The 24,256-nt window shown below is 47.7% G+C and overlaps 1 protein-coding gene across 1 annotated transcript in view; it reads right to left on the reverse strand.

The window, feature by feature from the left end:
• The window catches only part of PRKDC (protein kinase, DNA-activated, catalytic subunit), a 150,244-nt gene that overhangs the window by 20,762 nt on the left and 105,226 nt on the right, over window positions 1-24,256 (reverse strand). Inside the window, exons 60-69 of the mRNA XM_060128298.1 lie at window positions 23,419-23,531; window positions 21,441-21,572; window positions 19,526-19,705; window positions 16,977-17,182; window positions 14,973-15,111; window positions 13,969-14,157; window positions 13,176-13,400; window positions 12,310-12,418; window positions 10,814-10,925; window positions 887-1,061 (exon numbers count right to left, since the gene is read on the reverse strand). Of these exons, the coding sequence (XP_059984281.1) occupies window positions 887-1,061; window positions 10,814-10,925; window positions 12,310-12,418; window positions 13,176-13,400; window positions 13,969-14,157; window positions 14,973-15,111; window positions 16,977-17,182; window positions 19,526-19,705; window positions 21,441-21,572; window positions 23,419-23,531 (1,580 nt within the window). The remainder of the gene's footprint in view (window positions 1-886; window positions 1,062-10,813; window positions 10,926-12,309; window positions 12,419-13,175; window positions 13,401-13,968; window positions 14,158-14,972; window positions 15,112-16,976; window positions 17,183-19,525; window positions 19,706-21,440; window positions 21,573-23,418; window positions 23,532-24,256) is intronic.

Genomic DNA, 24,256 nt, shown 5'->3' on the forward strand with positions numbered 1-24,256 from the left:
GCACCCGGAGCTGAGGGGATGGAGGGCGAAATGGCCAGGGCCTGCTGGAAAAACAGCATCTCCTTTTTCTCTGCAGGAAACAGTGAGGGAAGACACTACCTGAGTCCAGAAAGTGGGGAGGGGGCACGACTTGAAACACCCACAGCATCCACAACTTCAAGGGGAGAGACTGGGGAGACCAGGCGAGGGGGCAGGGCCTCCTCGGTGGAGTATCTGAGAGCATCTGAAGGCCAGCTCGTCCAGAACTGAATGCAGGGAACTGACAGAGTTATTACTTCCTTTATTCACTTAGGCTGCTGTTATGGGAAATATAAAAATTCCTGATACAAGACCCATCTCAAAGAAACACCTATAAATGAGCCTTTAAACCCACAAAACAAATATTAATTATTTGTACTAGAATAATATTCTTTGCTTTATAATAGCAATCAATATAGGGTCATTAAAGCAGCAAGCTCCCTTAGTATATCCAAATATGATTTAATTACATGAAAAATATAATTTAATACAGTTGAAATGCTTATATGCGACTTTTAAGCAAACCGCACTTTTATCAAGAAAGGACCTTATTATCAAATGATAGATTTCCACAAACTAAACCTAAATATAATTTGTTACTACCTGGCAAGCATTCATTTTGTTAAACAAGAGAAAACCTTTTCTTTATAAGTAAAGCAGAGAATAATCATTTTGAAATGATTAACAAGTGTATAATAAACTTTAGAGGCTTTCTGGAAATTTTTAAGTAAGTATTTCTTCAAGTGTACTTCCTTATAGAGAAAAAAAAAATACTAACTACTCAACTATCTCTAAGCTTCAGATTTTAAAGAAAAGCTAAGTTTAAAGAACGCCACGTTTGGATCGTCCGTGACCCGGGCGCGCCCACCTGCTTCCGTGCGCTCTCCACCATCTGCAGCCTCATGGAGAACCTGCAGCTGGCGATCAGAGACCGAGCATCTTCCTCCGGAGCCTGCACGCCCGTCCCGTCCGCATCCTCACTCACACCACCATCGTCCGGAAGGAGAGTGAGCTTCTCCTCTATTTTGCTGAGAAAGAAACATCTACATGAAACAAAGAAAAATAAGAATTAATGCCAGACTCATAAAAGAAATCTCTGACATTCAGGAAGCTGCTGGACAGCATTCAGACAGAAATTCTACAGTTGTTAAAATTTTGCTCATTTTTTAGACTATAAATATACACTCTCAGAACTGGACTTAACCCCCATTTTAATTAACCAGCTCTTGGAAGATCACTGAGGGTATTTCAACACCATTTTCCAGACAGCATCTACTGCTTCCACCTCCACAAAGTAAAGTACGCACACTCGCAACCTGCTCTCTTAACAAATGGACAGCACACCCCGTGTTGAGTCAACACCATTTTTCTCCTTTTATCTCTGAATCTAAGGTCTTCGTCACATACGTGGACAGTGTCAAGCAGCGGGCAGGTTACCACCACCGAGAACAACGGCTGTATCACATGGACGGCCAGAAGGTTATTCTTATTTGTATCATGATTTACATATTTGACTTGGTTCCCATGATTCTAGTTTCATTATTTTCATTGTCAGTAACACGGAAAAAGGACCTGAACATACAAAATTCACCCCAATTAATAATCAACTAACTTTCTGTGCATCTGCGGACTAATTTCAATTTCTTAGAAACACTGTAGCCAGATAAACTAGCAAGTCTCACACCTCTCTTGCTTATTTTTTTCAGTTTTTCCCAACAAGCAGCCTCCCCAGCCACGGATCTGCTCCTGTGCTCCTGACCCCATGACCACCACGCAAGTGCCCACTTCCTTCCCAAGAGCTAAACAAGCAAAGGTGGTGGACCCTGGGTGCTGGGTAAACACCTGGAGAAGCAACGCGTGAACAGGAATGTCACCCTGCGGCGTGAACGAGGGCCTGGGCTCCCAGAAAGTGGGGCAGCAGGGGACAAGGACATGCCGTCACCAGCGAGAAGAGTGCATTCCACTCCACGAGGCAGAGTAGCCAGGAAGTCCCAGAGGGAGGGCACAGGTGAAACAAAGGTGGTACCCGCCATGCTCTTGTGTCAGCCCTTGGAGGAAGGAGCCCGGAAAGAGCCATCTTGGTAAAAGTGACAGAGCCCTGGCTCTGGTGAGGCCACAGGAGGCGCCGCAGCCGCCCTTCTGCTGGTGACGGCTAGAAACGGGGTAGTATGCAATCACAACCACCCAGGGGTCTGAGGGTCAGCAAGAGACGGCCACCTTCAAGGACGCGGAGACCAGGAGAAGGTTCTGCCACTGTGGTGAGGGTCCTGCTTTTCTCTGTCTTCTCCCAGTTCTGCCACAAGGACAACCACAACGTGGAGCGTGGCAGCCTGAGTACGAAGACTCTGAAAGAAGCAAGCCCTGTTGTGTTGTGCCCGGAGGAACCAAAGGCTGCAAAGGGAACCCTGCAGGGGAGAGAGTGGACAAGGGAGCCTCTAGCTCCAAACAAGAAGCCGCGTGGGCCGTGGCTACCCCGCGACGGGCACGTGTGCAGGACTGACTTGAGAGCTGAACTGAGACCTGAGCCAGGAGAAAGCGAGAGCCCAGGTGCAAGTCTAAGGGGCTGGCTGCTGTAGGGTCAGAACAGCCCACGTCCCCTGGGAGCTGTAAAGGGGCTCAGTCTACACACTTTCTAGGACACAAGCCAAAATTCACCGAAATCCAAAGAACCCAAGAAAATGTGCCTGTTTTCAGTGACAAGGACAGTAAGCAGATGTCGACTCTGAGATGACCAATAGGTCGGCAAAGGTCATACAAGGACCTTTAAACAGCTATTTTAACCATCTCTAAGGGGTCTAGAAAAATACACATGGAATAAACGAAAAGTAGGTATCTCAGCAGAGAGGGAGTGTAAAAAGAGCCAAATAGAAATTTTACTGAAAAGTACCTGGAATAAAACATTCACTAGACAGAATTAAAAGAGGAAACAACAGTGAGTTTGAAGACAGATCAATAGAAATGATCTAATCTGAAGAATAAAGAGAAAAAAGATTGAATGAAAGTGAACCTGTGGGACAATGTCAAAAGGTCTAATATATGTGTAATTGGCATCCCACAAACAAGAAAAATTGGGGCAATAAAAATACTTTAGAAACAATAACAGAAAATTTCCCAAATTTGGTAACATATATGTACAGATTCAAGAAGCCTGGTGAAGCTCAAACTGGATAAATTCAAAGAAAACCATACACAGACACATCATAATTAAACTGATAACCAACAATTAAAAAAACAATCTTGACACCGGCCCCCAAATATGACACATTACATATTGGGGAATAACCATTTGAACAAGCATGACCTTCCCTTTAGAAACATAGAGGACAAATGATCCCCCAGTACTCTATACCCCGAGAAAATATTTTTCAGGAATGAAGTGAAATAAAGACACCTCAGGCAAAGGAAAAGCAAGAGAATTCATCACAGGCAGACCTGAATTCCAAGAACTGCTGAAGGAAAATCTTCAGCTGAAGGGAAATATTAGAGGAAAACTTGGACCTTCAGGAACAAATGATAAGCATCAAAAATGGTGAGTGTAGGGCCTTCCCTGGTGGTCCAGTGGTTAAGACTCCGCCCTTCCACTGCAGGGGCATGGGTTCAATCCTGGTTGGGGAACTAAGATCCCACATGCCATGCAGCATGGCCCGTCCGCAAAAAAAAAAAAAGGAAAGGAAAGGAAAGGAAAAAAGAAAGAGAGAGAGAGAAAGAAAGAAAAAGAAATGGTGAGTATAAAAGACTGTTGCTTGTAAGTTCTGAATCATGTTAGACTATTTAAAGCAAAAATATATTATCTGTTAATATTTTCACTGTTACTTCATATATATATATATACCCATGAAGTACACACGTCAATATGTCTTTACTGCAACATAAGCTAAAGTGCACATTTCATTAGGAAGACACAGCAATTATCAACATGTATGTGCCTAATAACTGATTATTAGGCAAACAGACAATTCCACAATCACAGTAGGAGGTTTTGAAATCCCAATCTCAACAGCAGATGGAACTAAACAAAAAAATCACTAAAGACATGGAAGATCTGAAAAACACAATTGACCACCTCGATCTAAATGAAAATTATAAACATTCTGCAGTCCAAGAACTGCAGAATACACAGGATTTTCAAGTGCACATGGTATATTTACTAAAGTAGACCATACACTTGGTCATAAAACAAGTCTCAATAAATTTAAAAAGGCTGAAACTATACAGTGTGTGTTTATAACCACAAGGAATTAACTCAGAAATCAATAAATAAGAGACACAGAAAACTCACTTCTAACTATTTCATGGATCAAAAACCGTGTGCCACAACTACTGAGCCTGCGCTCTAGAGCCTGCAAGCCACATCTACTGAAGCCCGCGCACCTAGAGCCCGTGCTCCGCGACAGGAGAAGCCACTGCAATGAGAAGCCCGCGCACCACAACGAAGAGTAGCCCCCGCTCGCCACAACTAGAGAAAGCCTGTGCACAGCAACGAAGACCCAACACAGCCAAAAATAAATAAATTTTTAAAAAAAGCAACATATTACATCATGAACACAGCAAAGACAAGTGATGTCACCACTCCACAAACAGCAAAGATAAGTGACATCATCCAGATCGTGACACAGGTCATTCTCGACCTCGGTCCCCCTCACAGGAAAACCAACCAACAACACTCAAGGACAAGACAGCACTGGGAAAATCCCACAACATGGGGATGAGGTGAAAACAGCCCCACACCCCAGGGACTGGGAGGGACCCCACTTGAAGGGTGCGAGAAGAAGCCGCACTGGGACCGCAGCCAGGGCCCCCGAGTCTACGGTTTCTCCAGTGGGAAGAGGAAAGCCCAGGGCTGTGGGTCTCACCTCCCAGGCATCGCGGGGCTCAGGGTATGACAGAAGACGGGGTGGGGCTTACAGCTACCAGGGCTGGGATCCTGCCAGGCAGTCCCAGCAGAGCCCGAGCAGAAATGCTAACCAGTGGCTTCACGTGCCTGAGCCGACACGGTGGCCCAGTCTGACCAGGGAGCTGGGCAGGACGTGCGTCTGCCCGATTCAGGACCCAAACAACGAGCCTTGCTGGCCTGCAGCGTGTTCTGCCCTCTGCCTGGGCAGGGAGCTAATTCACAGCCCCGCCCACCTGACTGGGAAACCCAGCCGGAGCTCGGGGTACCTGCATAGCCCACCCTGCGACCCTGCTCACAGCAGCACGTGCTCAGAGCGCCTGCCAGTGGACACAGCCAGGACTCCGGCCCAGCAGTCCAGGGAACTTGGCTCACGGTTCTGCTCCATTTGGTTCCCAAACAAGAGTCTGGCCTGCATGGTGGCCCCTCGCGCACGGGCAGGGAAACCAACCTGCCGAACAGCCTTCAGCTCACCTAGCCGGGGAACCTCACCAGAGCACGTGGGGAAACCCCAAGCCCAGTGCACAGTGGTGCTGGAGCCTCTCCCTTCCCGTCTGCAGAGTCAAACCGGTGGCCTGCCTAGCCAGGGAATTCGCTGTGCGGTCCCGCCTGATCTGGGTCCCCAAACGATGAGTTATGCTGGCCCTGGGGCCAGCTTGGCTGCCTCCCCCGACCCCCCGGGGCAGTACCCCACCTACTGCTGAGCATAGCACCCAGTCCCGGCCACCTAGGAAGCCTGACCAGAGAATGCAGGCAACACAGAGTCATGCTACAGCTGCGCTGGGGCAGGACCCCAGTCCTACCCAACTGTCCTGGGCCAGCGGCACCCCGACCCCCAACCTCAGGGCTCAGGCAGCAGCCTCGCCCCAAATACACAACAGCAGGCCCCACCTGCCCAAGGAAGCTACCAGCTGGCGCGTCCAGAGCCCCAGGCTGAGCTGACTGGTGAAAGACTATCTCTGCAAAGTCTGAACAAGACCACTTACTCAGATGCGTAGATACCAACACAGGGAACCAAGGATCACGAAAATCAGCTATGATGCCACCCAAGGAGACTAACAAAGCTCCAGACCTGACCCTAAAGAATGGAGACCTGTGAGCTGTGGACAAGAGTTCAGAATAACCCACTTACAGAAGCTAGTGAGCTACAGGAAGGCACAGACGACTACGTGACATTAGGAAAACAATGCATGAACAAAACGAGAGTTTAACAAAAAGACAAAAACCATCAAAAAACAGAAACAGGAATCCTGGAACTGAAGAATTCAACAGAGAGCTTCAAAAGCAGATTCAACCATGCAGCAGATTCAATGAAATTATCCAGTCAGGGGAGCAAAAGAAAACAGAATGAAAAAGAGTGTAGCAGAGCATAAGAGAAACAACACACCCATTATAAAAATCCCAGAAGGAGAAGAGATAAAGAAAAAGACAAAGTACATTTAAAGCAATAATGGTTGAAAACTTCCCTAACCTGAGGAGAGACATGGACACCCAGATCCTTGAATCCCAAAAGACCCCAACAATGCAGGGGGCCAGGGTTCGATCCCTGGTCAGGGAACTAGGTCCCACATGCTTGTGGCAATTAAGAGTTCGTGAGCCACAACTAAGGAGCCCACGTGCTGCCACTAAGGAGCCCTCGAGCTGCAACTAAGAAGCCTGCCTGCCGTAACTAAGGAGCCTGCCTGCCGCAACTAAGGAGCCCACCTGCCGCAACTAAGGAGCCCACCTGCTGCAACGAAGACTCAGCGCAACCAAATAAATAAATAAATATTTGGAGGGGGAAAAGAAAAGAACCCAACTAGGTTGAATCCAAACAGGGGTACACCGAGACACATTACAACTGAAGTGTCCAAAGTCCAAGACAAAGACTTTTGGAAGCAGCAAGAGAAAGGCAACATGTCACACAAGGGAACCCTCCCACCCTCCACCCAGTAAGACTATAGGCAAAGTCCTCAAAAGAAACATTTCAGGACAGGAGAGAATGGGGTGATACATTAAAAATATTGAAAGAAAAAAAGAATTGTCAACCAAGAATACTGTATCTGGCAAAGCCGTCCTTCAGAAATGAAGAAGAGATAAACAAAAGCTGAGGGAGTCCATTACCAGACCTGCCTGCCTTACAAGAAAGCTAAAGGGAGTTCTTCAAGCAGAACTGTGATGTTAATTAACATCACAGATACATATGAAGTTAGTATATAACTCACTGGTAATGGCAAATATAAAACCAAAGTCGAATTCTCTAATATGGCAGTGGTGGTATGTAATTCACTGACAACTCTAGTTTAAAACTTGAAAAACAAATGTATTAAATATAACCATAACTTCAATAATCTGGTATTGGATGCATGATATAAAAATATGTAAACTGTAACATCAATAACCTAAAATGTAAGAGGGATGAGGGCACAAAAGCATAATAAAGTTTAAGAATGTTATCACAGTTAAGTTGTTATCAGCTTAAAATCAGGTGTTACAAGATAGTTTATGTAAGCCTTGTGGTAAACACAGGAAAAAACTGTAGTAGTCACACAAAAGATCACGATAAAGAAGTCAAAGCACACCAAACAAAAAGTCATCCATCAAATCACACAAAAAGAGAACAGGGTAAGCAACAGGGGTAATGAACCCACAAAACTGTCAGAGAACAATTAACAACAAAAATAGCAACAGTAAGCCTTACCTACTGATAATTACTTCAAATGTAAATGGTTTAGATTCTCCAAGCGATTAAAAAAAACAAGTTCCAGGGAGTTACCTCGGGGTCCAGTGGTTAGGACCCCCAGCACTTTCACTGCTGTAGCCCAGGTTCAATCCCTGGTCAGGAACAAAGATCCCACAGGCCATGAGGCACAGGCCGGAAGAAAAAAGAAAAAAAAAAGATCTCCAACGATATGCTGCCTACAATACACTCACTTTCGCTCTGAAGACACACTGACAAGGGTGGGAGAGATATTTCAAGCAAATGGTAACCTAAAAAAAGCAGGGGTAGCTATACTATACCAGACAAAATAGATTTTAAGCTAACAATGGTAAAAAGATACAAGGAAGGTAATTACATGATGATAAAGGGGCCAACTGCCAATCTGTCAAGAAAATACGATTGTAAATATTTATGCACCAAACAACGAAGTACCTAGGTATATAAGGCAAATACTAATAGAACTAAAAGGAGAAATAAACAGCAATACAATAATAGTTGGGGGTTTTAATACCACTGTCAACAATGGACAGATCACCCAGACAGAAAATCAATAAGGAAATAGCAGATTTGAACAATATTATAGACACACACACACAATAAAACAGAAAAACAACATGATCAGTTAAACAGATGCAGAAAATGCATTTGGCAAAATTCAACACCATTCATGATAAAACAAAACTTTCAGAAAATCAGTATATGAACAGCAAATAACCAGAAAATACAATGAAAAAAACAACCCTCCGTTCACAACAGTGCTGAAAAAACCATACATACTTAGGAGCAAATCTAACAAAAGACAGCTAAGATCTCCAGATGGAAAAAATACAAATCTTTGAAATTAAAGAGGACCTAAATAAACGGAGAGACATACCATATTCATGAATTGGAGAACTCTACACTGTTAAGACAGCAATTCCCAAAGTTGATCTAGAGGCAACAAAATCCCAAACTCTGTTTTTCTTTTTTCTCTGGTAGAAATTGATAAGCAGATACTAAAATGTATATAAAAATGTCAGCAACCTAAAATAAACAAAGCAGTTTTCATAAAGGAAACAAAGTTGGAGAACTCACCCTATCTGATTTAAGACTTACTATAAAGCATCAGTAATGAAGACAGTGTGATACTGTGAACAGATATGCATATAAATCAAGGAACAGAACAGAGCATTCAAACAGACCCACAGACATAACCGTCACTGACTTCCAGAAAAGGTGCCAAGGCAATTCAGTGACACAAAGTAAGACTTCTGAACAAACGGGACTGGACAACTAGCTGTCCATATGGAAAAAGTGAACATGGATCCCTACCTCATACCATCTACAAGAATTATCTTCCACTTGGGGCTTCCCTGGTGGCGCAGTGGTTGAGAGTCCACCTGCCGATGCAGGGGACGCGGGTTCGTGCCCCGGTCTGGGAAGATCCCACGTGCCGCGGAGCGGCTGGGCCCGTGAGCCATGGCCGCTGAGCCTGCGCGTCCAGAGCCTGTGCTCCGCAACAGGAGAGGCCGCAATGGTGAGAGGCCCGCGTACCGCAAAAAAAAAAAAAAATCTTCCACTGGATCATAGACCTAAATGTAAGAACTAAAACTACAACATTTCTAGAAGGAAACACAGGAGGATAATTTTGTAAGATGAGCCTGGAGGGACTTCCCTGGTGGCACAGTGGTTAAGACCCCGTGCTCCCAATGCAGGGGGCTCGGGGTTTGATCCCTGGTCAGGGAACTAGATCCCACATGCATGCTGCAACTAAGGAGCTGGAAAGCCACAACTAAGGAGCCCACCTGCCGCAATAAGACCCGGCACAAGGCTGGTCTGGGCTAAAGTCATCCACAGACACAGAACACGGAGGAGTAGGTCTCATCAGAAGCAGGATACAGGCATGTCTCAAAGCATCTCCCACACTGCTTGTTAGTTGCAGAGGAGAAAACAGGGCTTGTACACCAGCAAGACCAGACATAGTATTAACCAGGCAATCAACACTGCTACCACCAGTAAAAGGCAGGTGGACACTGCGCTTCCAGATGTGAAACCGCAGGACGAATACTCCACGTCAGTGGCATTCTGGCCATGGGTATTTCACCTGAAGATAAACAGGAGGACACACAGCCAAACCCAAACTGAAGAAGATTCCCCAGAAGTGTCAGTGTCATGAGGACCTGTCCAGATTAGGGGAGACCAGAAAGATACATCAACTAGATGTGTACATGACTCTGCACTGGATCCTGTCTTAAAAGACAAATTGCTTTAAAGGACGTTAATGGGACAACTGCCAGAACTGAAATTGAGGCTGTAGATTAAAATGAAAACAGAGAAGCTACTACTGTACTGTGGTTCTAAGAATATACTCTTCTTCTTAGGAAAGGTACACCGATAAACAAAGAGGTAAAGAAATAGATGTATGCAACTTACCCTCAAATGGTTCCGAAAATAAATATATGTATGTGGAGAGAAAGAAAAAAATGCTAACGCGGCAACATGTTAAAAAATGTTTAAAAAAAAAAAAAGTGTATATGGGTAAAAGGTACACAGGAGAGTTCTACTTTTCTTGTAACCTTTTTTATAGGTAAGAACTTGTCTCAAAATAAAAAGTAAAAAATTTGAAAAATAAAAAGTATAAAAAGTAAAATTTTAAAAAGCTGTAGTATCAGAGGAAACAGGGTCCAACGGCAAGAAGGCCAAACATGGGATCACAGTCCTTCAGTCCTACTGACTGTGTGTTTTTGAATACAATAACTCACAACCGCTCTGGCTCTATTACCTCTTCTCTGACACATATAGTTAATACCTGCCTAGGATTAACCAGGGCCGTTACAGGTGAGGAAAAGAATCTCAGATCCGGCGAAGTGATGAATACAGCACGTAACAGAGCTGGGAGGTAGGAGGTGGGAGTGTCAAAAATCCAGGTTATAATAACAGAATAACAAGAAGTTGTTAAGCAGTATCTTCTTTGCCGCCATGTCACTCGCCCACATTCAGCCCTGAGACAGGAGCAGAGGGGACGCCCCTGCCTTCTCTCCCCGCCCAGCACGGAATGGACCAGGGCACAAAGACGCACGGAGAGTGCTGCCAGGACAACCTCAGTGCAAACTGGCCCACGAGGCTCAGACCCCACATTTGTCTAAACCACAGTTTGGGAGAAAAGCTATTCTGGCAACTTCAAAAAAGAAACCACCTTCAACTCAGAAGGCTCAGCATCTCACCGATTCGTGATGATGTCATCCCAGACGTTCATGGGGTCCATTTTAGCATCCGGGTATCTGCTTGTCCAGGTTTTTAGAAGCCTCTTAAGGGGAAGGTGAGATGACAAATTGCCTAAAAATAATATTGGAGTGTGACTATGTCCACGGCTCAGTGACCAGACCACCTTACAAAGCGCAGCTGTCAAGTTTCTTGTCCAAATTTAAACGTTTTGTCTTATCTTTCACAACAGGAGCAAAAGCTACCATATTTTAAATATTCTGGCATTAAAACTCAATTTCTTCGGGCCATAGAGGGAAGATGAGGAAATAAACATACACAATTTTTACATTTAGCACAGGTCCACAATCCTCCATCCACGATTCCAAAATCTAAAAAGCACTGAAAACTGACATGTTTTTCACAGAGTTGCAGCCAATTTTCCTGTGTGCAAAATCTGATCTGAATCATCACAGGGCAACTTACAGTCTGTTTACGCCACTCGTGGCGACACCCACCCAGGCGGTGGACAGCCATCAGTCGTGGGCTGACGGGCCACTGCACACAAGGCCCAACCCAGTATGCACACTAGGTCGCTGAAGATAACCCCCAAACGACCTGGCCTCGAGGGCTTCGGTAAAGGGATTCATGATAACCCTCGTGAAATTTAAATTTCACACTGCTAATGTTTAAAGCTTTGGTTTTCTTTCAGCTTAAATCACAGTCCTGAGCTCAGAATCTGGATCCTTCATGTATTAGCTTAGGCAAGTTATTTAATCTCTGATGCCCTACAAAACGAGAAGAAAGGATCTACATCTCATAAGGCTGTTATAAAAACTAGAAAATATAGAGAAAAGAGATCAACGTAGCTCCTGGGATAGTACATTGTTAATAATAATGTACTTGAAACATCATTCTCCAAATTTAAAACAGAGAACAGCTAGGTAGGCAGTTCTGAATACCAATTCTTATTAGTACTCTGAAAAGCCTACAAAACTGAAATTCAGATTTACAGTCAAGACGTTACCTCTGACTCTGGTGGCCTCCCATCAGCACCAGGATAAAACCTACCCGGCGGCGGCAGAAAGGCCTCCCAGGCCCGGGCCCCGCCGCCTCGGCCCCGCCGTACCAGCTGCCACCCGGGACGGAAGCTCTGGCACCTCAGGGCCAGGCCGGCCCTCCGCGAGCTCCTCTCTCCCCACCACGCCCAACTCGGGGTCCTGCCGGCCGGGTGCTGTCACCCCAGTTTCTCATGGGGCCCTGGACCTGCCTCTGTCTCTGTGGGTGCCATGCGTCAGACCACTACTCCTTGGAAGCTTCTCCAGTGCCCAGAATCGCGCTTGACCATGTTAAACACTTACCTCAACAATCCCAAATACATACATTTGTAAAATAAACCCAAGGCAGTTTCTAACCCATACAGTAAGAAACATGTACTATCACTAGGCAAACAGATCAGAAGCCAAAGCTCTTCCGAAATTATAAAAGAAAACCAAGGTAGGTATAAACTGAACGTTACCTTGTTTGCTAACAAAGCTGATGAACTCCTGGATTTCTATGAACGTCTGCACAGACTGCAACTTGGTGAGTCTACTTCTGTGTAAGAGGACATCAATACTAGCATAACTCTGGAAAGAAGTTAGTTAGCATTGGTTACAAGTCAACTTACTGCATTAGATTTGAACACAGTTCTCAACATGAAACAGCAGCTACCCTATAAACACATCAGTTACACAGGACGTCTCAGAGTGGTTAATAATTAGGTCATGGGAGCAATTAACAAATGGTGTAATTTTCTTTTTTAATTTAGGTTTTCAACTGCATTTCAGTTCAACAAAATCAATAAAAGTAATACAATCGGGTACTGCTGCCTCTATTTGCCACCAATTCTTAAAAATCACAACATCCTATAATGTAAAACTGCCAACTACAGAAGCCAATCTTTCTTCTTCGATAAACTCCGAGTGTACTACTCAACCTCAAACACATTTGAAAAGTAGAATAAAGACAGTGACCGTCCATATATGGCAACGACAGATGTTCACAGACTCTACACAAGACACGGCTTTAACAACAGAACAAGCCGACACCAAAGGAGAACACAGAGCCGGGACTGGCGGGGCCTCTGCTCTCAGGTGCTCGTCCACAGAGAAAGGAAACCCCAAGGGGACACAAGACGCGGAACTTTCTAAAACAGAGAAAGGCACTAAAACGCCCCAGGACCAAGGCCGGTGTGCACAGGCCTCAGGGGAACCAGGACGCGAGGAGGGTGAGCCCGTCACGCGGTCGGTCAGGGGAACCTGCTGCTGTGATTCCCACCCAGGAGTTTACCGATGTCAGAAAGGTCACAGAGATGGCACACCCCCGGCTGGGATGTCATATTACCTGCAAAAACATCTGAATGCAGTTTCTGATGTAATACTCGGCCCTGTCGACGTCATCTTGCAGGAGGTAGAGGAGACTCAGCTCCTGGCTGTAGCGGAGCTCGAGCAGGGCCCTCCGCAGCTCCGAGGTCACCGCCTCGTCCACGAAGGTCAGCAGGGCCTGGTCACCCTCCCCACGGAGCAGGGACTTGAGCCTGCTGCGGATCATGTGTGGCAGGCAGGTCTCCTGAGGAGCAAGAATCTCATCACCACGGCATCTCTGGTGTCATTTTATAGGTCCAGGTGCCAAAGTGATGGTGCTTAATGCTTCAAATGTTAAAGCACCTAAGGCTACAAATTTTAAAACAAGTTCATCTAAAGTGGTTCATTTTATAACCACAAAATACATAGGAACACGGTCTACAGAAAATGGCAACTACTTGTAGCTGAAAGACAACTGGACGTCTGGTACAAAGAGAGGGACCTCCAGGCACAGCCGAGGAGAGCAGTGCGGACGGGCCAGGCGGGCCCAGCGAGACTGCAACGCCGCGCAGACACAACAGGAAATGTTCTCCTGGTGGTCACGCCAGGGATGCTGACGTTCATTTTTAAAGGCCTCCGCTCACTCTGAAAGGCTGAGCTAAAAGCGGTGAGCAGTTTATTATGCAGTTTGGGGGGTGTCTGGTCGTATAAATACCCTAATGCTGCACAACTACTGCCCTGTTTTTGAACACTTCTAAACAACCTGACTAATGAGAGCACACCTGACCATCTAAAACATTTATTTCCGTGACCTCAGACATGACCCCACACACCTGATAGAAGGGTTCACTCCACATCCTGCTGAGATCTGGGGCACCCTCGCCGTCAGCACTGGCCGTGGAGCAGTACGCCAGCGATTTCCATTCGGCAAGCTGGTTGTAACACTCGAGGGATGCAAGTTCCCAGAAGTCCTTCTCGGCTTCCGTGGGCTCACCGTCTGCCCACTCTTGTTTATTGAGGGCCTGGTAAGATTATTTTACAAAGTTGCAAACAGTACAAATGAAAACATTTGCACTGTAGGCTGTGTAACATTCGTACTAAGAACAACCATTTTCAGATTTATGACAAGAGGAGAAAAAAGGGAAAACAGAGTAACTTGAGTGGAATCTAATAGTCAAATGAGTATTAAAAACCCCAGCCAAGAGGGAACCACGTCTCTGGGAAACTTAACAATGAAGCCAGTGAATAAGCTGAAGACTTTAAATGACCCATAATTTGATGTAAATACTGTAGATTATTTACTACTTACAGAGTTCTTAGAATGAAAATTAGAAAATAAGACGTTTACAGAAAATTGCAGAAGATTCCACCACCTGGATCTCTCGCACAGGCCGCAGACCTGAACTCCAAGTATGTACCTGCTACACATCCACACTCGGCCACCGGTAGCTCAAACACAAACCTGAACTTCAGTCATGTTCCCAAAACCAACTCTTACCTACCTCTTTATAAATTTTTTACTTCCTGAATGAACACAATCTACTCAAATGGAAATTACATAATAATACCAGATACTGAAGTAACATCTTACAATTTTATTGTACTTGGTAAAACATGCTTTCTTTTATTCAGTGATGTTTTCTTAAAAAGAGTAAGGGATAACAATACTTAGCTCACATGCGGTTATTATGAAGCCATTTTCTGATGCTAATCTTTGTGTAAATTCTAAGGAATAAAAGCTGAAATACTTGAAGCTCTAAATTCTAAAGCTAACAATTTTTCCATTCAGAGAACAAAAGTGTTTAAGCAACTAGCACTTGCTAGAGATCAACTTTACCTCGTTATACAGCCGCGCAGCTTCAGAATAATCACTTCTCGCTTCTGCTAGTAACGCGTCCTGTGTGATCTGCTTTGTTCCTATCTCACTGCTGAAAATACCACGGAGGGTGTCATACTCTCCAATCGACCTGTACAGCCTATAAAACAAACCAAAAGAAAAAAAAAGTCCAAATCAATGAATGCCCCAGTATTTTTTAAGTCTTTACTCTAATGAAATGATATTAAATCAAGATGTCATGTTATAATTAACCAAAAAAGATACGTTATTCTTGTTTTGTAAAAATATGAAATCTTAAAAGTTTTGAAGTTACCATTAAGTTTTACTACTTTAGCCGTACTGAAGGCAGAAGTTATTCTACAGCGCATTTAAAGTAAAATCTGAAAATTACAGGTTTACAATGCGTAAGCTGACTCATTAAATGCGCCTGTTCTGTGTTAATTCATTGCTGAGACACTGCTCTTATCTGTGGTAACCTATCTGGAATCCTTGTCTAGTCCTAAAATTTGGAATGTAGTTAAGAACCCCAAAGCAGGTAAATTAGTCCTGGTCCTAGAGATGCCACGTTTTACTCCACGTTCTATGGTCTTCTCGATTCTACTGACAGCCTGGACACGGGCTAGAGCATTCATCTCTGCCGTTAACACAAACCTGCTGGTCCGTCAGCCAAGCTCCCCCTTTAAGGTAGTCTCAAGTGTTCAGTAAGTTCGTTCCCTTCTCTCTAGAGACTTCTTCCCACCTTCTGAGTCTCCACACAAATGTCCTCTCTTCCTAACCCTGCAGTCGCCTGACCACCGAGCTGAGGACCACTCCCCTCCTGGTCTTCCTGAGTTTGGTGCTTCCCTGGGTATGAAATTTCACGTGTTTATTACATCAAAAAAGCCCCACGGGTTCTCTTTCAGAGCCCACTGACTCCAAATTTAGACCAAAAAAATCTAATAGCTATAGCTCTCTTACTGCCCTGCTCATGGGGAGTTAAAGGTAACAAATCAGAGGCAGAGGTAGGGAGGTGGGAAAATAGCCCACGGCCCAGGAGTCCAAGAGGAGACGAAGCTACCAGCATTCTCCAGGAATTCAGAAAACACACCAGCCTTAGGTCCACCCTACACTGGCCCCTGGTCCCTGGACCACATACGCTGTACCGTGGCCAAAACAATGATGTGGGACTTCCCTGGTGGTCCAGTGGCAAAGACCCCGTGCTCCCAATGCACGGGGCCCGTGTTCAACCCCTGGTCTGGGAACTAGATCCCACATGCATGTCGCAACTAAGAGCGGGTTCGCATGCCACAACTAAAGATCCCGCACACTACAACGAAGACCCGGCACAGCCAAATGAACAATTAAAAATAAATAAATATTAAAAAAAATTCTGTTTGAAAGGAATGCACAAACATAATATAAAAAGTGTGAGGAAGCATTAATAAAGCTAGAAAAAAAAATGTTTAAAAGTTTAGGCCCTTAAAAGCTGTGTGCTTCGTTTATCCAGACAACACCCAAGACCCGAGACTCTGCCCCCTGAAATTCCCAAGCGCACAAGGCGTCACTACTGCCCATGGCCATGCCAGACACAAGAGGGTAAGAACGCCCACGGGCAGAAGCAGCCCCCGCAGAGGCCCTTCCTCCTGCCCAGGGTGCCGCCCGCGCCGCTGGCGGTGTCTAACCCGCGCTGTGCTGCTGCCGGCACCCGGCGCAGCGCCTCGCTACCCACCACGGCACTCAGTTCAGAGAGACAGGAGCGACCATGCAACAGCGGCGAGGCAAGAAACCCCGCTCTCACTTCCACTCTTACACCCAGAACCCGAAGACCTAAAAACCAGTGTTACAGAAAAGAAGCGCAAGTGAAATTTCACCCGAATCCAGCATCCTCAGAATTAGGCACTGGCTTTCTTATGATAAAGCCTCACGTAACCGAAACAGAATTTGTTTTTCCCAAATAAACGAAGTAACTGTATCAGATATATCGGCCTCGGCCTCGGCCCCAGCGGGGTCGGGGCCCAGGCGTACCTGGCGAGCTCCATCCATCTGCCGACGGTGGGGGAGAGGCCGGGCCTGCCCCGAGCGCGCTTGGCAGGAGGCTCCTGGGGCGGCAGGCGCAGCAGTGCTTCCTCCAGCAGGTGGATGGCCCCCGGCTGCTGCAGGCCCGCCAGGCTGGCGCTGCCGACCACGGCCGGGTCCAGGCTCAGCAGGTCGGTGTGTCGGCAGCTGACCTCCTGCGAAGACAGACACGGCGGCCCTCTAGCCCACGGCTCCCCAGCCACCTCTGCCAGCGAGGACCTCGTTCTGCTAAGCACGAAGGTCTGACATTCGTGGTGGAGAAAGCACAAGCTCCTCTGTGTGATTCTGTTAAGCCTTCCCCCACTTGCTCAGAGGAGGAAATGATCTCTCCTTACTGCACACTTCCAATCCAGGATTAATTCAGAGCAACAAAGCCACTAGCGGACAGTGAGAGTTTTACACATTTGCTGTATGTCCAGACCACAACCGCAGTTTCCCGGAACGTATACCCTGGAGAGACGAGGAGAGCATCTGAGACACAAAGATCGCACACCCAGTCACTGCAGAGTAGGTGCGCTCACCCCCACTAGCTGGCAGCCTCCTCACGTCTCCCCACCCCGGGGGCTCACGTGCTCAGCAACACGGAATGGAGGGCTTCGGGAATTATCATGTTGACCTTTACTTTGTAACTCTCAATTTCAGAGTTCTGTATACACAAAAATAACGAAAAGTGAGCCCCAAACCAATAGAGAGAACAGTATGGCTAGTAGGACAGCATCTCATGACGACAGACCTGCGTCTGCATGGACATGTGGAAGGGCACCTGCCTCCCGCCCTAAGAAGCTGCTGGGCCCGGAACCCTCACTGAGACTGACCGGCTACCACCGAGCCAACTTGCATTCAACACCAGGGGTCTTGGAAGAACACAGATTCTCCAAAGCAAGCAAACAAACAAAAATGCTTGTCACTCTTAGCAGGAGCTAGTGGTACAGGAAAGAAAATCCAAACAAAATTCTATTTCCATGAACAACACAGCAGGACTTCCCTGGTGGCGCAGTGGTTAAGAATCCGCCTGCCAATGCAGGGGACACAGGTTCGAGCCCTGGTCCGGGAGGATCCCACGTGCCGCGGAGCAACTAAGCCCGTGCACCACAACTACTCAGCCTGCGCTCTAGAGCCCGTGAGCCACAACTACTGAAGCCTGTGTGCTCCAGGGCCCGCGTGCTGCAACTACTGAAGCCTGCACGCCTACAGCCTGTGCTCCGCAACAAGAGAAGCCACTGCAACGAGAAGCCCACGCACCACAACTACTGAGCCTGCGCTCTAGAGCCTGCATGCCACAACTACTGAGCCCGCGCACCACAACTACTGAGCCCACTCACCACAACTACTGAAGCCCGCGCACCTAGAGCCCATGCTCCACAACAAGAGAAGCCACCGCAATGAGAAGCCCATGCACCTCAACCAAGAGTAGCTCCCCGCAACTTGAGAAAGCCCGCACGCAGCAACAAAGACCCAACACAGCAAAAAATAAATAAAATTAAATCTTTAAAAATCAAAATCGCTTCGGGATAAAATGTAAAGAGAAACTTATTTTGAAATACCGGCTGATTTAATATAACTTCTCAAGCCTTGTCTTTGGCATCACCAGGAGAAAACCAATGAAGGAATTCTACTTGTAAATTATAAACCAATAAAAATAGAGTATATAAAAACAAACTGTATTAACAGTTTCACGCTACAACAAAAAAGTACAAAGTAAGAATACTAAGTACTTCACCTCCAGATTTATTACCCAATCAGTTTGCAAACCAAAGCTACTGATAAATAACACTAAAGAATGTAATTTTTAAATTACTCCAGGGAGGTAACTAGTTACAAAAATACTGAAATGAATCCAACGGATTTTCTATTAGGGACTTTTGTAATGATGCATGGTTTGAACAGCAAAGAAAACATTTCTTACATGAAAGAGTAATCTTCCAGTGTGTTTAGTGCTTACAAAAGTCCGTCTACACTAGTTCTCTGCTCGAAGAGCACAGCCTTCAAAGCCTTCTCTGAGGGCGGCCTCACAGCGCCCATGACAGTGCACAGCCCACCCCGGCCGAGAGGCGGCCTGCCGACCTGCCTCTCCTCAGCCTGCACCACCCCGGGCTTCTGCATCACTTGGCCCTCGTGCCCTTCCGCCTCTGCCTGTTTACCGCCTGGCCCAAGCCCGTCTGTGCCTCCGTCCCCTGCCCACAGCCAGGCACGGGCTGTACCCACGTCCCCAGAGGCCAGCAGGAGGACTGGGCACCGCGCGACACGCAGGTGCGAGCAGAACACTGAGGGGACTGGCTGGTTTAAGACCTGAACAATTTTATGTCAAGTTTGATTTCATCACTCCATCATATGTAAGTTTTTTTTTTAATACAAATAAACTGCGTCTAACCATCTGGGAGGAAGCGGCCCCATCACAGGATACGTGCTCTGTTAAAACCCTCGTTTCAACTAAGAAGCCAACAAGTCGCTAGATGCCGGCGTGTGAAGGGCGGGAGACAGTGCGCGTGCGGCCTCACCTGGATACAGGACACAAGCGGAGGGAAGAAGAGGAAGGTGGTGCTGAGCAAGTGAGTGAAGTCCTGCAGCAGCTTCTGGGTGGCGCCACGCCTCTCAGACGCGGTCCTGTGCTTGTCCGTCTCCTTCAGGATCCCAGAGCACAGGCTGCTGAAGAGCTGCTTCGCGACGAGCGGATCCCTCTGTAGGACATTCCGGAGGAGCACAGACCGGGGTGACTCACCCACAGCACCAGAGTCGAACCCAAACACACAAGCCGCTGCCCACACAGCCATGCCGACAGCCGCAGCCGTCGACGGGGAGGATTCAGAACTTAACCCAGCACATCTGTTTGACACGTCTTATAAAAGGCACGATGGCACGGATTCCGGACCCAGAGTACAGACTCAGAAGCTGGCTCAAGTCCTGCGTGAGTCTGGACCTGCGGGTACCTGCCCCGGGCCAGGGGGGACACAGGGCTGTCCCTGGGGACTGACAGCAGCCTGGAGACATTGGAAAACGGCCCTGAGCTTAGACGACAGGCCAGAGCCCCGTCACCGTGGCCATTTAATCCCCTGACGCCAGCAGGAGCCGCCTCCGTCCTGCGTGGTGGGTGGCCAGGCTGACGGACACAGCCCGTCCCTCCCGCTGTCCCCGGGCACAGACCCCAGTGCTGAGAACGGCTCCCAGCAGGCAGCGTCTACATTTTTAAAATGAAGGCATGAAAGCAAGAATAAATAAAATTTTAAAATTATTTTGTTTGGTAAAAGCTGTGTCTGAATAAAAACTATAATTTGATTTGATTTCTTTATTTTATGTTGGTCATTACTCTATTTTAGGTAATGTATTTGTCCTATAAAAAGTCATAATGGTTCTTATATAAAATTTTAGAAAATACGCATCAGGAAACAAGAAGAAAATAAATATTGCCCGTCGTTACACTCCACAGAGATGGTTACTGCCAGGCGGGCCTCTCACTCTGCTACGTGGGGTCCACTTAGTCTGTCAGGGGGCTTCCACGTCTACACCCACTGACTCTTGTGTACAAATTCCTTCCTCTACACGTGAATCTGCACGTGGAACAAGCGGCCCAGAACCTCACACACACACACAACAGTGCCGCAGGGGAAGTGGTGGGACTCGCGCGTCTGCGATCTGGTCACACTGGGGGTTCACTCAGGTGCTCCGGTGACGTGAGCCGTCCCCACGGAGGGAAGCTGGGGGAGGGGACACAGGACTTGGGCTATTGTTGCAAATTCCTGTCACTCTGTAATTATTTAAACAAAAATCTTACCAAGCAGTAATGGGCTACACAGACATAATCTATTACTATCATCAACATTAGTACTGCCAGTTAAGTGCTAAGGCATCATGTTTCAGCACCTATAGCATAGTCATATATTACATGATATATATGATACCCTTCGATTATAAACAGTACTTCAATTAAAGTCAAAGAAACCTTAATCAGACTTTGCAGGGATAAATATCCTGCTTCTGTCAGAGAATTCAGTGAGAAAACTGCACTCACTCCCAGTACACTTATCCCCTAATGTCTGAGAAAAGTACTCCCCGTCCCCGGCTAATAAGAGAATTACCAGAGAAGGATACTGATCCCACTGTCGCTCTCTCGATCCTCCCCCGAAAGAGGATTTTGTATAATCAACGATTTAAGTGACTCAGCAACTTACACACGGTCCCATCCCCACTGACGTTACTGGTGAGAAACAGACTCAGTGTGTGACTGGCAAACAGAGACGCTGGGCCCAGAGCAAAGTGTCTCGACGGCACCCCGTGTCAGGGTCTCACAGAGCTAGGAAGCGGCAGAGCCATGACTCAGGACAAGGCCCTTCACTGAGCCCACCGTGTGGGACGAATCGGCACCTCTACCCTGCACAGAGGCAGCCCTGCAAGCATGAGGTGGGTTCCAGCACCGACCTGGGCCACTGCCTGCAAGGGGGTGATCAGGCTGCTGTGCGGAATCTGGATGTCAGGAAGGTCTCCACGACGGTAACTTCTGTACAGGATGACGTGGGCCTCGTGCTTCATTTTTAACTCACTCTTCATCTCCTATAGTCGTTAGCAATGGAGGAGGATTAGAATTCTCAGTTAAGAATACCAGTAGCCGGCTTCCCTGGTGGTGCAGTGGTTGGGAGTCCGCCTGCCGATGCAGGGGACGCGGGTTCGTGCCCCAGTCCGGGAAGATCCCACATGCCGCAGAGCGGCTGGGCCCGTGAGCCATGGCCGCTGAGCCTGCACGTCCGGAGCCTGTGCTCCACAACGGGAGAGACCACAGCAGTGAGAGGCCCACATACCGCAAAAAAAAAAGAAAAAAAAAGAATACCAGTAGCGTGTGAGCTATGAAACTGTCAGCGCCCACCACTAACAGAAAAGTGAATCAGGGACTTCCCTGGCGGTCCAGCGGTTAAGACTTTGCCTTCCAATGCAGGGGGTGCAGGTTCGATCCCTGGTCCCACATGCCTCATGGCCAAAAAACCAAAACAGAAAACAGAAGCAATATTGTAATGAATTCAATAAAGACTTTAAAAATGGTCCTCATCAAAAAATCTCTTGCAAAAAAAAAAAAAAGTGAATCAATGACAATTTCTAACCAAGACGGTTTAGTCACTATGCTTTACCAGTCTGGCAAATGATAAATCCAGAACAAAAACCACTGTCAGATGAACAGTGAAGATTATTTAAATATTTATTACAAAGAAATCTGAGTTTCTCTGAAATCAGAGAACTTGATTTAAAACTTTTTAAAGCCATAAACGAGAGGCTGTGTTTCCAGTCTGACGAACCTCGCGATGAGCCCCACCCTGCCGGCCCTGCTCTCCCCACACGGGGCCCATGCGACGCTGCCGGGAACGCACCTCTGCAGCTGCTCCCTCCACAGGGACCGTCTCTGCGGAGCCCCCCGCCCCGGCCTCTTTAACAGGCTCCCCAGCGTGCTCATATCCTGGTTAGTTTCCGGCGCTGCCCCTGCTTTCTGTCTGCTGTACGCACCGGACCACAGCTCTGCCATCAAGCGCTCAGGTGACACGCCCCCAGCTGGCGAGCGCGCCCAACACCCAGCGCGGGTCATCCCCACCCTCTCCCTGAGACCCTCGGGGGTCAGCCCAGTGCCTCTGCCCCCAAGCCCGCTCCTGGCTCCCCAGAAGCCCAGGCAGGATTCAGACTGAACGAGGGGCTCGCAGCTCAAACGCCTCCGGTGGAATGGGGTTGGCGACAGGCCTGAAGTGTTGCATTAGTTGCGCTGGTTGCCACAGTTACAGGGATGAGAGGGAGGTGAAAGCACGTTTTCTTTCCACAGGAGACCCAGGGGAACCATTCGACCACCCGTGCTCAAATTTGGAAGTTAAGTGGCTGAGGATTTAAGCTGAGTTAGAACAAGACAGGGCTTTCACTCACAACCTGGCCCTGTAACAGCTGGGCATCATCACTGATCTGTATCTCGCACTGGAGCCAGGGCTACACAAACTCTCCCGTCACGTCCACATTTTGAGGAACGTCCAGCCACCGGTTCGTGCCACACACGTGGCTGCAGTGGGCAGCTCAGCCCCAGCCCTTCTCCTCGCCCACCCCCGTGGCACCTCCAGCAGCACACCCCCTGCTCACAACGGCTTGCTGGTCCCGAGCTGGGTCAGGGCTCCGGCCTCGGCGTCGAGAGGGGCTGAAGCTGGGAGGCGGGACCCCAGGGGGACGGGCGGTCCCGTCTCCACCGTGTGGAGAAAGCCCGTCTGTCCAGAGAGAGCAGCCCCCGAGGGGAGGGCGGACCGGAGCAGCTCAGGGGACCCCCAGTGGGCTGCCGCCACAGTCGGGACTCTAGACCGACAGGGAGCCTGTGTCCTTGGCACACGTCCTCTGACAGACAACAGCCATTTCTGATCAAATGCTAGAAAGAGACACAAACCTTCTCTCGCTTTTGCTCAGCCACACCTTTCCTGGCATAAATCAAACTCAGTTTTTCTCGGTCCTTTAGAAACCGTCTGCGTAATCGCAATATTTCTGCCCGATTGTCTGGACCTGAAGAACAGAAAACAGGCTGGTTATTCGCGGCCGACTTTGTCCTCCTCCCCAGAATCCCTGACACAAAAGCGAGGCTGTCTCTGAGCTCCATCTTTTACCTCCCCTTAGTTTTGTTCTCAAAACAAAGCCACACAGGAAACCGCTGACCACTTCGGGAAGCTGGCGAACAGCAAGTCGTGCCGCCTCGGTGCCGACCGAGGGCCGTGCGGAGAGAACCGGCAGAGGCCAGACAGCACCCAGGGACGGCGGAGGGGGCTCGGGGACGCAAGGCTGGGGCAGAAACCCTGGGGGCTGTGAGGACTCCTGGAACCCGGGGCCGCCCCGGCACCAGGCCCTGGGCCTGCAGGCAGGAGGGTGGAGATCTGGCCTCTAGGGAACCAACCAGCACAAAAGGGGGGCTTCTGCGCCATGGTGGAGGCCGGTCAGCACACACCCAACAGGCAGCTACCACTCCAGACACTGTTTATCACCCTGGCTGGGACACAGCAAAAAGCCGCAAGTCACCAGTCGCTTGAGGAAAGCTCCAAATAGGAAAAACAGAACCAAACTATAGCAAAACAGCAAAAGCTGAAAGCAGGCCGTCTAGGAAAGAAATTCAAAAAAATGATCATTTATCAGAAAGAGCAGAGTAGATATTGCAACAGTGGACCGATGGGATGTTCAGAGACCAAAAAGGCTCATGGAAACTAAAAACAGGATGTCATCACTTGAAAGCATAGGTT

The sequence above is a fragment of the Lagenorhynchus albirostris genome, chromosome 17, assembly GCF_949774975.1.
Source record: "Lagenorhynchus albirostris chromosome 17, mLagAlb1.1, whole genome shotgun sequence".
In the NCBI taxonomy this organism is placed as follows: Eukaryota; Metazoa; Chordata; class Mammalia; order Artiodactyla; family Delphinidae; genus Lagenorhynchus; species Lagenorhynchus albirostris.